The 13,520-nt window shown below is 35.6% G+C and overlaps 1 protein-coding gene across 1 annotated transcript; it reads right to left on the bottom strand.

Moving 5' to 3' along the window:
• Window positions 1-8,121: 8,121 nt before the first annotated feature.
• On the bottom strand, window positions 8,122-12,273 carry LOC122295499 (laccase-14-like). The gene is made up of 7 exons (XM_043104534.1): window positions 12,084-12,273; window positions 11,827-11,978; window positions 11,478-11,722; window positions 10,317-10,442; window positions 9,579-10,173; window positions 8,667-9,028; window positions 8,122-8,551 (listed from the first exon to the last, which is right to left on the bottom strand). Exons 1-7 carry the CDS (start codon window positions 12,177-12,179, stop codon window positions 8,370-8,372), a joined length of 1,758 nt encoding a protein of 585 aa, XP_042960468.1. The 5' UTR covers window positions 12,180-12,273; the 3' UTR covers window positions 8,122-8,369.
• Window positions 12,274-13,520: the final 1,247 nt, after the last annotated feature.

Raw genomic sequence — 13,520 nt, 5'->3', positions numbered from 1 at the left:
GGCTCATTTCCAAATTTGTTTTCAATGGCTTTCAAGAGTACCTCTGGTTGTGAATCTTTCTCATATAATGGACACGGGTGGTCCATAGTCATTGACCTCATGAACTTCGACACGCTGTGTAGTACATATGGAATCCTAGAAATGGTGGCCTTGGAAGTCTAGACCCCAAGCAGCTGGGCCTTTGACCTTGAGGGCAATGCCGAATGTGGCCTTGTACTCTAATATGTTCACGCAGGGCGTGAAGCTTCCCCTTTTCTACCAAGTTTGCAATGTCTTAGACTTCTTGGGCATGGCACCAACTCAGGTGCACCATAATGCTTGAAGGATCTTGACATCATGTTGCATGGTGTGGGACATGGTCCTAGAATTGCCTTGAGAGGAATACCCAAACCTGACTGCTAATGAGTCTTTGTTCACCCACGCGATTCACAAGATTGAGGGGAATATCTGCAGTTCTCTTTCCCACCCCAAGTTTCAACTTGCCATTCCAGCGCCAAGAGGTGGCAAAAAAAATTTTCTTTGTGTCAGGCGAGGCTCGCCATGCAACTGTTCCACCACAAGTATCAAAAATTTGTCCTTAATTGTGACATTATTAACCTCTTTATAGTTTACACATAGCCTCCATTCCCATCCAACTTTTTAACTGTGGATGACAAATACAGACTTTGACTAGACTGTATGACACCCAAAGATAGGTGTTCCTACAAGATCATCTCGATTTCATCCTTTTGGTTGTAGGGATCCCGGTAACGTCTCATGGATATTAGTCTTGTTTCAGGGATTAGGTTAATGGCATGGTCATGGTTTCTTGGTAGTGGCAATCCTTTTGGTTCTGAAAAAAAAAAAAAAAATCACTAAATTGGTATAATAATATGGGCTATATGGTTAAGGGTGTTTCATTTCTAGCCTTGGGCACATAGCCTAGTTCCTTCTCTAGCATTTGTAAAATGATTCCCTTTTATTTGCCTTACCATGAAACTTGCTTATTGAACCTTTCTTCAATCAACTGAGTTGCAACCAGGCCTTTTATTTCCACTGCCTTACACCCATAATTAAATTTCATTGAGAGTTCTTCAAAGTTTCACAAGATGGACCCCAAGTTCCAAATGCATTTTATTCCTAGCACCATATCACGTCCACAATAAATATTCTTGTGACGCCCCCCAACTCCCACATATGGATACGTGAAAATTGAGGCGTCGGGAGGATGACAACATGGGTCACACATCCCATCACTAAATGCCAAGTGTGTGTACAAGCGAAAATGTACAACAAAAATAACGCAGCAGAGTAATAGAATCAGTCGACTAAGTACCAGAATTTGTTTAAATACAAACTCGCTTAAAATAAGCGCACTAAAAATATTACAAGTTCCAGTAACATCATAAATCTAAAATACATAATTTAAAGACTGAAAATCATTTTCAGATAAAATAAGCCAAACTCTAAATCAATCCTCATGCAGAGCCGCCTCCTTCTCAACTGCATCCAAAATCTACAATATCAAAGACGGTACTGTAGGTAAGTAATAATCCAAACACCCACAAGATAAAAATATATTAAAACGTCAACAATATACATGATCAGGATGCAATATGCATGAGATCCAAAAATAATCATTTTTCCAAAAATAATCATTTTCCAACACACGCCAAAAATCTCATATTTGATCAAAAAATAATTCATTTTCCAACTCACGCCAAAAATCACATTTGGCCCAGAATTCAAGTCTTAACTCAAAATCTTTTTTCATTAACCGTATACACCATGACCTCCCCAATGGGTCATCCGCACACTCTGACTCCCTTCGTGACACCATGGGTAACGACCACACGTGTGACTTTGTAAGAGTGATTTCTATTCCGTGCCTAGTGCCTACGTACGTAGCCAAACATCTTCTAACTCCCACCAGCAGATGGGCCACAGAGTGAGCACAAGAGCGTTACCATCCCATTCGCTCTCGTTGTCGCCCAGCGACAACTTAGGAGACATTACTCAGTATATTGTGCTCCCGAATGATCAGAGGAGCTCCACTAAAATAATGCCTCATCTCGGCTTGAGGTCGTGATACACATGCACCCAAAAATCCATTAACACGTGAAAAACCAATTTTCAATATCCAACACATGTACATGCATGTCATTATGCGAAAAATCCAATTTTTCCTTTTCAATCATTAACATACATGCTCCATGCAATGCACACATCAAGATACAAAATATCCAACAAATCTCAACATCAATCAACATACAAATAACTCCGTCCTCAAATCCATCCGACCCCTAAACTCCTTGGATTCAGTTCGGTATAACCAACTAATAACAATTTATTGTTAAAATAAAAATATATTTAAATCTTAAATGAAGTCTGAAAAATACTTACAGCGCTTTAAAATAATTTTTAGAAGATCAAAGAGTTACAAAAGGTGTCGACAAAGCAACGTAACAATGTAAAATGCATTGTGGTCGTGGGTACCAAAATACCCAAATCTGAACGAAGGCAAACAAAGCCTAGGGAATGGCTCATGGAGGCCGTGGGTGGCGACACATGGAGGAGATCGGCCCACTTTGAGGAAAAGAGGCCGTGGGAGAGTGTGGTAGCTATAGGTCACGGTGGGGCATGGGATTGGATGGGGGAGGTCATCGATGAATGGAGAAACTGTTGGTGATGGCGGTGAGGTGGCATGGTGGCGCACGACGACAGAATGGAGGAAAAACCGTGGGTCTTGGTGGGCTTCATGGTGGCGATTGGCAGTGTGTTAGGGGTTTAGCTTGGTGGAGGATGTTGGTTGGCAGGAGAGAAAGTTGTGGTGGTGGTGGTGGTGGCGGTGGTGGTGGCGCCGTTGGGCAGCGTACGGCGGCCCAACAAATTCATGGCCATTTCGGGCCCTACACGGCTAAGATAGAGAGAGAGTGGGGCGTGGGGGTGGTGGCCGGTACAGGGGAGGTTACCAGAGAGTGGGGAAGACAATGGGCTGGGCGGTGACACCGGACAGTGGTGCACAGCGACACTAACGGCGGTGAGAGAGATGGGGCACGCATGGGCTGGAGGCAAGAGGAAAAAGAAGAAAAAAGTAGGAAAGAAGAAAAATAAAGGAAAGAGAAAAAAAAAAAAGGAAAAAGAAAAAGAAAGGTAAAGAAAGTGAAGTCCAGTCTTTTCAACTCGAGATCTCAAAGTGATCCAACGAAAATAAATTTTAAAATAACTAATTAAATGAAATAATTTAAACACATTGATTTTATAAAATAAAATATTAGAATTCAACAAGAAACTATTTTGAAATAAAGAGCACAATAAAATAAATAAAATCCAAATAAAAACAATACAACTCAATATTAATAAAATAAATAGTTAAAGCCCAAAAATAAAATAATTCAAGCTAGAGAGTAATTTAAATGCGAAATAAATATTAATATCAAGAAGAAATATTATTTAAATATCACAACTTAAAAATCATAAAACAATACAACGAAAAATACGTTTAATTTAAAATAAAAGAACCACTTATTATAATAATTTAGATAATCCTTTAGTAAAAATACACGTAAATATGGAGTGTCACAATTGTTCCTTGAATTTTCAGCTTAACATCAATGCATGTTTCCTCACTAGGGATCATCTCACCACTGGCCACCCTCACATTAACTCGGTCAGTCTAAACAAGGGGTAACTGAGCCTTCTTACATACTTCTGGGTCCAAGAAGTTGTGGGTTGAACCTATGTCTATTCAAATGGTCACTCAATGTGTACCAAGTTTCCCTTTGAATCTCATTGTTTTCGAGTTAAGAGATCCAGTTAGAGCATGCAATGATATTTCAGGATTTTGTTAATTGATTTCCAATTTAGTAATTACTGCTTCTTCTTCCTTCTCTCCTTGCTCTTCCCCTTTGTGTCTCCCACCCACCATTCTCTAGTAGCAACTCTTCAAGCAGGTAAAGTTTTGAGCTTTGTTATTTATGCCTGGGAATCAATTTAGCATCACAATAATAACAGAGACTTTTGTCCCTTCTCTACTTCATTTGGACTTGGTTAATCTTCTGGATGGGCAGTGAGAGTTTTAGGGTAACTTTTGGTTTTTCAAACAAGTTGGTGTTTGGGTTTTTGAGTATTCTTGGGTCTGGAAAATTAGATAAATTATTTCTATAGCTTTTCTTGGACAGATTAACATTCTCTTCTTGTATTTTTACTAGATTGTAGGTAGACGTGAGGGTGTTCGGATTAAATATTCTAATCAATAGCTAGATTCCTCCCTTAGCCCACTTAAAAAACAACAATTTTAGTTTGTAATTATCCGACAGTCTTCTTCATGATGCCGGAAAAAATTTAGATCAATTCTGATGGCTAGTTCTAATAGATAATTGAAACAAAGAAGATAATAGATTCACCCAAAATATAGAGGAAACTCTAAATAATACTGATTCATATGAAATTCAAAATTATTTTATGAAGCCTACAAGTCGAACTTAAATAGTTGCAAAATTTAAAATTATGAAGATTTTTTCAAAAATATAAAAATATAAATTATTATATGAGAAATAAATATATAAATAGAAAAGAATCCTACAAGAAATTTGGTTAAAAACAAAATCAGAATCACTTCTAAAACTTGAAACTAAATATTTACTAACAAAACAAAAATGATCATAAATATATGATTTGATGAAAACTAACTCATATTGCCCTAGTCCAAGGAAGATATTAATCTTTTCCTTCCATATTTGTGCAGATTCATCTTTTTAAGGTTGTACTTCAACTCAATCAACCTAAAATCTGGACCTAGATATCTCACATCAATTTGGGTTTGCAAGACATTTTTGTCTTGCAAGAGATTCGCCCAAAACACAGAAAAAAAACTCTGAATAATACTCATTAATAGTAAAATTCAACATTATTTTATGAAACCCACAAGCCAGAAATAAATAGTTGTAAAATGAAATTTTTTCTAAAAATAGAAAAACTAAATTATTGTATGAGAAATAAATACATGAATAAAAAAGAATCCTACCAAAAGTTTGTCCAAAATTAAAATCAAAATTCTTTCCAAAACTTAAAACCAATATTTACTAACAAGGCAAAAATGATCATAAATATATAATTTAATAAAAATAATTAATATTGTCTAGTCCAATGAAGATATTAAGTTTTTCTTTCCATATTTGTACAGATTCATCTTCTAAATGTAATACTTCAATGCAATTAACGTAGAATCTTGACCTAGATACCCATATCAATTTGGGTTTGCACCACTTAGCCTATTAGACATGGTTTCAAACCTTGCTTTATATTCTTCCACAACACTAACTTGCCTCAACCTAGTAGATGGGGTCGTCATAGACATTGGGACCAAACCTAACCAACAAGGTTTTAATAAAAGAGTCAAAATCAAGGATTTGTCTACTCTCGGCCTATAGATCTTGGAACCAAATGAGAGCTTTACCCTCTTTGTGGAAAGAGGCTAGACTCAATTGGTGTTGTGATAGAGTATTATAAAAATTGAAAAGCTGATGGACTTTGTAAATCCAACCTACACGATCTTCACCATGAAAAACTAGAAAGTCTAACCATAGAGTCTTGGCATGCAGTTCACCCATATTCTGCTGTTGCTGCTAGGGAAAATAACAATATCATCAGTCGAGGACTCTCCATTGTTGCCATTTTGATTCTTTTTCTACAACTTCACTATTAAAGTTGCGAGTTGCAGGACTATTGACTCATCTTGCCTTTTTAATGAGTATCTCAGTCTCTAGGTTCTGATGCTATTATTCAAACTTCTAATGTTGTGAGTCAGTAGACTTTTTTAGGGCATTGAGCCCATCCTGCGGTTGATTTAATCTTGTACCCTCTACCATTTGATGTAAATAAATAGCAGATTGACATGTGTCTCTCTGATGCCACTTTATAACCCTCCAAGTAAATAAGGAAAGGATTATAGAAAAGAAATAGTTGCTCTCTTCGAGGGGAGTGCCTCCAGAGAAGATAGGCCAAGGAAAAAGTTCGGAGTTTTTATATTAGATTCCAAATGCCCTTTACCAAATGTTTTTCGGTACAATATTATAGCTACCACCCCTTCCTATGTTAGGCCTTGGGCTAAAACAGATGCTAAATAAAAGAGACCCACTTAAAACAAATAACATAAACAAACAAGGTTCAACTAGGTCATTCTTAGACATATGACCCTAACTCTTTAAAAAAAAGAAAAAAGACTCAACTACTACTAGACCGGCCCACTACATTACCCAAACTTAACTCAATTAAGATAACACCCCGATGATGGCCCACGTCCCCATATGCAAACTAAGTATAAACAATAAGTAAAAGACTTAATGCATTTTTGAGATTGTGGTGGGAAAAATAACTTTTAACTTTAGGGTTCATAGTTTATAACCTAAGTAGTAAGTTCTACTATTAAAAAATTATTTCCTGTTTGGTAACCATATGTTTAAAGCACTTTCAAACATTGCATAGGTATTTTCGTCCATCGACAATCTTTTTGAAATTTGAATTACGTTCCTCATTATCCAGCAAAACATGTTTGCGTAAAATCAACAAAATGATGCTTTTATTCAAACATTTTTTTTTTGTTTATTTGATATTAGAAGTGCTTTAATATGTAACACCCAAACAACTTAATTTTTTTATTAAAGAGGTCTTTAAGACTATTTAAACACTTTTTAAAACTCTTACCCCAACTCCAAACAAACCCTTTGACTATTTGACTTAAGGTAAAAGTACTTCATGCGTGCATTGCTTCATATCACCCTTCCCAAGCAATTGAGCCTCTTGTCTTCCTTTTTGTCTTTGTAGAAACCCTAGATCCCCCAATACACAGTCCCAATCTCAGCTTGTTACACAAATAGATTTTTTCCCCGAAGGTAGGTGATAAGTTGAGTTTTCTAGAGTAAGTAGTTGTCTGTGGTTAGTTTCAGGATGATAACATGATGGAGGTTGATGAAAGAGAGGGATGGAAGGTAGTGTAATGATGGACAAACTATACAAGGATGACATTGGTGACATTAGTCAGTAGCTCTAGATACCATAAACAAACATAAGATGGAAGAATTGAGAAAATATATAATCAGTTTTCCAAGCTTGGTGGTTTGCCGCGTTCTATCTTTATAAGAAGCAAATTATCAAACAATTTGAGTGCAATGCAATTGCTGAGTTTTACATATCGACTCTGATTAGAATATATCCCGAATACATGAAATCCTACTATTTGACTCAACATCTACTCATTCACTAGCTTGAGGAAGTTGATCTTGGACTTGGATTGGTCAGTTGCTTATCTTGGAATGCTCTTTGCCTTTATCTTGATGTTTTGTTGTTGTTGGATACTTGGATTGCTCTTGACTTCTGCTTGACTTGTTGTACTAGTGGAATGTAGACTCTAAGTTGTATCAAAATTACTGAACTAAAGTACTTGATCAATTTAAGCTTTGACACAAAGTATTTTATTTGTTCTGGCCTCTTTGTTTAAGGAGATCAAAACTTAATTTTTTAAGGAAAATCCTATATACCACACTAGCTACTATCCTACGTACTTTCATCTTACTATGTAAGATATGACACATTTATCACCATTTGATGATCTTTTATTGGATATTTTTTATCATCAAATGATGATAAATATGCCACATATTATATAATGGGATGAAAATAGAATAAGAGTATGTAATATAGCATTACTTTTTTTTAATCACGTTTAACATTTTTGAAGTAGTGTCATCACATACGCGGATAAAGAAGTAAGTACAGTAGCTCATAATTAGTTAGCTTAGCACGACACTGATCAATAAATACATGATAATATTGAGGTTTGGTGATAGAATTTTGTTACATAATTTCAAGCTGCTTGATGTGTGCAACATATATATATATATACATATATATATATATATATATGTATATGTATGATCAGTACTCTACATGCAGTGTGAGTCGATCTATTAGGTTGGTAAAAAGTTATAACGCAAATATATATATTTATATATTCTTGATAACAATCCACCGTACATGGAGATTAAAACAATTTGTGGGTTGAATCTATGTTGGCATTTTAATAATATATTCCGAGATTAGTCTTTCTAAAAAAAAAGAAAAAACCCTTTTAAAACGAAGATATATAGAATTGATTTGGTCAATTTATTTATGTAACAGCCATCTTGTGACTTGTCCTTGAATATTATTCATGTTAATTTCTGAAAAAGGAGAGAATACATAACATTTTACCAGCTTTCGTCGATTACCAAAAATTATGAATAACTGGTAGCCAATTACCTCGCCAAAAACTTAAACCTAGTCTGAAACATGGTAATAATTTGAAAGCTAATACTATCAGAAATAACTTCTTCTTCTGTTTTTTTTTTTTTTTACTCGTTTTTCTGGAAATTTGATGGTCGGACCCCATACAACGAATCAGATTCACAAGGTGGCATGTAAGCCGGAGGAGGGAGGAGAGTCGAATCTTCGGTGCCACCGTTCTTTACTATAAAAGCTGTGTCCATACCCCAACTCATGTGCCGATCAAAATGGCAATGCATGTACCAAACCCCTGCAGAGAAGTCATCCATTTTTCAATCTATTACTCTTTATTCATCTCCAAAAAAAAAAAAAAAAAACAGTCATGTCAAATATGCAAGTACGTGAGTCAAACTTTTGAATTTTACCTGGATTACTAGCTATGAATCTGATGGTAGCCCATCCATCCTTAGGAACTGGAACAGTGTTAGCTTCAGGAGGATCAACCAAATTATAAGTTAGTGGATCGGTTTCATTGTCGAAGTTTCCAGTTCCCGTTCCAACCACATAAAATCTAAACCCATGAAGATGTATCGGATGATTTTCTCCTGAATTCATGATGTTAGTCCCCTGAAACGTTATTTCGACAGTTGCGTTATAATCTAGCACTTTCACCCTCGTCCCCTGGTCCGAGAGGGTAACATTGTCTGTCAGCAAATCCTCTGAGGTGAAGTTAAACACATGCGGTGGTCTGTTTGGGAAATTTGTGTCGTAATATCCACTTATGTTCCTGGAAAACAAAAATCATGTTATGAGAGACAGGATGTTATTTCATTAGATCAATACTATTAATTAATAATCAGTCATATATATACATTCTTTTAGTTATAATTAAGATAATTATATAAGAATGTTCATGCTATAAAAGATTATTCATTTGGAGTTATCCTCGAACTAATGTCCTTAAAAAAAAAAAACAGAGAATTTTGGATTAAGTTATGATGTTTGCCTACCATATCAACTAGTATTAATTTATAAGTAATATTCTATCAAATAAACCAAAATATTAGTACATGTTGATCTTGTATGATTTTTCACCTTCTCAAATATCCCACTTATCTATTCATTTTGATATTTATTTAATTGGTTGGCGAGCTAGACAATATTCTAAACAATTAATCTCGAACGACAAATATTTTAAAGTCAAAGAATTAGAGGGCATGCATTGCAAATGATCCTTATAATTTAGGAACGTACATAATTTAATTAAACATAAATTATTTTATGTTTAATTAAATTTGCATGAAATCATGCTTAAATTCTGAAGAGAATAAAAGTACCTGTAATAAGCTTGCAATATATCCATGGAAGGGTTAGCAAAACTGATGTTGTTTAGGGCGGAAGCAAGCCTATTCCCATCAGGCCCTGAACACGAGTCATTGGGACAATGCATCATGTTTATAGATAAAGCTATGTACATTCTGGTGGAGACAGTTTGAGGGACGTCTACAGGATACTCTGGGGTTGCCAAACTCCTCAGATGTGATGTGTAGTAAATTGCAGCGCCAATGTCATAAAAACCAGGGATGTTAGTCGGATAGACAGGCGACGATGGAGGAGTGTAGTTACCATTGTACTGGAATATTGCACTTGTGATGCTTTCGTCGAAGTCATCTGCCTGCCCATCAAAATAAGGGCTGGCAAGCATGTAATAGTGGCCAAGAGATTGGTTTGCTGTCACCAAAACATCCATTGTCTGTCCTGGGGTTATCATTATGTAACTGCAAACTAAGGGTTTGACGTAAGATCCATCCCATCCAACAACTGTGAGATTGTGGTCTGCAATGGCGAAGAACATGTCTGTGTTCTGTACAGTATTCACTATCCGAAGTAGATAGGTCTTGCCATAATCAACCGACATACGATATGTTGTATCTGTAATTCGACACCACCCCAACGCATAATTATAATAAGTAAAAAATCGAGTTGCTGCATCATATATGATCATCAAAATAAATTAAAGCTTCTTCCGGAAATTGAAAACATGACTAAATGATCATATTTCTCATGTCTTTTACCTCTGGAGCACGGATAAAAATCCCCTGGTTCTCCATTGATGGCATATGAATCCGATAATGTCGTTAATCCACCATAACGTAGGGCCTCATCCATTAAGGTCATCACATCTTCTTTATACCACGAAGCTGCAACAAAAGAATAATAGAATGTATGATTTTGCAACAATAGTTAATTCGGAATTATTATATGGGAATTTCTCGAAAACATCAATACTTCTCTGTGTGTCATATTATGTTTGAATGACACACAGTGCATGTAACTTCCTAACAATGGATACCATGTACATATATAGAAGTAGTTAAAACTCAAATACAAAATTAGTAAAAGAATGAGTATAAATATCATCTGCGTGGGTTAGAAATAATGGAGTCAAGGAGATGTTCCTTAGATTTATACAGAAGTACGTACATTAATGATCACTAGCCACAGTCAACATATTAAAAGTAAAAGAATCATTTTTCAGGACATACAATATTGATTAGTCATATTCAACACATTAAAGTACAACTACATTTCCGAGTCCATTAAAATTCCATGCATGGAGATGACCTTAATTTGGAAATTAAAGAGCCAGCTAAGGCAGATAACTGTAAGTCAAAGATGAAATATTGGAATTTTGAAATTCGGATGCGTGTCATGCACAGAGAGACAGAACACACAGTACCAGACGTTCAAAAGATCACGTGAGAGTTGCTTCCAATTATAAGGCAGGATTGATGATAATAATAGTGGGAAATAATTTATAAAATTTTAAAAGAGATTTACGTTAAAAAAAAGTTAGTTTTTTCACGATGATTTCTAGTTTTTAGAGTGTTCAACTCTACGTTATTAGTGACGCCATGCAATCCTAACTTAAACCGACGGTCAATTTTGTACACGATTGCATTATATTTAACACCTAATTAGTTTTATCTTTAATCTTCACATCAAATACATGCAAAGTAAATCTTGACATATAGTGGGCGACACCATTGATTTAAAATGGAGCAAGAATGTAAATAAATAGACTTTAATAACTACCTTTCTTTTCTTATAGGTAAGAGTTCTACCGTGTCATGTACAATGGGTTCATGGAAGAATTTGAGTGAAAGTACTAATGCCTAACTTAATGAAGAATGTACCAAACATTCAATGCTGAATGAATAGGATATTGTGCATACCAAATACTAAAACTTGTTCTTCATCAGGCTTGGGAAATGGATAAGTTGTTCCCTCTGCCGGCAAGATGACGAAGGCACCATGTACCGTTGCTCTTGTCCAATCGCTATGGGCATGCCAGAATAAGGTTCCTTCTTCTGAAGAAAGTAAAACTTGGTAAGTGAAGTTTGTTCCCGCTTGGATGGGACACTGAGTTATGTATTCAGGTCCATCAGACCATGGATTTCTTGGTTGCTTTACTCCATGCCTGTAAAAGAAAAAAGACGAAGAATGTAATTTATTTAAAAAAAGTGTCTGACTCAAGCTGGCGATCACTTTGAAAATGAGAGACAGGGAGAACGAAGAATTTACCAATGAATTGTCACCCCATATGTTCCTTGATTGTAAACATTCACGTAAACAGTGTCCCCTTTGTGGACGCGAATCACCGGTCCGGGAAAACTCTCATTTACGGCTAAAATGCTCTTTGTAGCGCAAAGCTTTGTAAAATTCGTATCCTTGAGCTACAAGCACAAAAAACCAGTTATATACAATAATCATCAGCCTCTAATTTTATTATCTAAAACAATGAATGAAAGAAGATTTGGAAGTGAATAGTTGGCACTTACAACAAAGTCGTAGTAATGCACGTTGTTCTGAGCCATGCAAAGGAGCAATATTTCACTAAGAACCAGAAGCCCCAAAAGCTCTGAGAATGAGTACATCTTGAAGAATAGCTCTATGATCGATTTCCCTTCGTTCTATGTCTGTTTGACACAGAATGGAAGTGCTTTCTTTATAACCTTGGCTTCCTCGGATATGGCGATGATGGGACTTTCGATTTATGGTTAACATGAAGGCACGCATGCATGCATGGGAAAGTTAGAATGCTTTGATATTTAGGTGGACTTATTGTTATGCTGCGTTAATTAGGTACTGATATATAAATATATATATATATATATAATTATGTACCCAAAAAGGAAGAAAACACAACAGCAATAATTAATTAAAAAGTTAGGTGACAATGAACACGTGAAATATTTTGAGATGTTTGATGTACTTGTCTATAGTTGTCTCTGTCTGGATGGATTACAGTTACAAAAGCAATGAGCAGCAAGACTCGGTGGAAGTTCCGGTTAGACATGATGCTGATGATTATATCCAACAGCCTCATAGAATATACCGAAATCGTTTTTCAGTCTTCTTTGTTTGACTGATAAAATTTGGTGCACTTCAAGAATGTAGACTACTGAGTCGAGATTTTAAAGTTGACTTTCCGAAAGTTTTTCTTTTGTAGCAACAAAGAAGTATATGAATTACAGGTGAGGTGACCCGTACAACTTCAAAATTTTCAAGCCCTCTCTCTCTCTCTGTCTCTCTCTCTCTCTGACAGTTTTTCGGGCTGGCTGAAGAGCTTGTCGGGCTATATATCTTGTCTGATTTCAAGTTTTATATTGACTGCGGGCTTTCTGGGCTTAATATGGGTTTTTAGGCCCATTGGGGTTTAAGCCCCCAAAATTCATTTCATTATAGGCCAAGCCTTCATGAAATTAAGCCCAATTCATGATCTACTGCACATTTTGCGTGCACCTTAATGTTCATCGAATTGCCGATTGACAGACCGTACGTAAATATTGTTTCACCCCTATTTTCCAAACCTCAACCTGAGGCTAGAGGGTCTGATCTATTATTTTCTTATCTTTGAAGTAAATGTAGCGGAGCTCCTTTAGTTTACAACATAAATAGGAAAACAGTTACTCATCAACATATTCTCAGAATTTGATCCAAATAAAGAAATTTGGATTTTTAAAGGCCCAAATTCAAGCCTTATTCTGTAAATCCATTCATCCAAACGCAATACTGATACTACGTAATGGGGAGATATGATATTTACAATCTTAAGACTTTTATAAGCGTCATTTACTTATTTTTGAAAAAATGGGCAATCGTTTGGATTGGAAAGTGATTTTATCTCATTTTATCTTATCTCATCATTATAATTTTTTTCAAATTCTCACACAAAATATAATAAACAATTCAATTTTTTTAAATTCTAAAATAAT

The sequence above is a fragment of the Carya illinoinensis genome, chromosome 15, assembly GCF_018687715.1.
Source record: "Carya illinoinensis cultivar Pawnee chromosome 15, C.illinoinensisPawnee_v1, whole genome shotgun sequence".
In the NCBI taxonomy this organism is placed as follows: Eukaryota; Viridiplantae; Streptophyta; class Magnoliopsida; order Fagales; family Juglandaceae; genus Carya; species Carya illinoinensis.
This window is presented reverse-complemented; position numbering and strand designations above follow the sequence as displayed.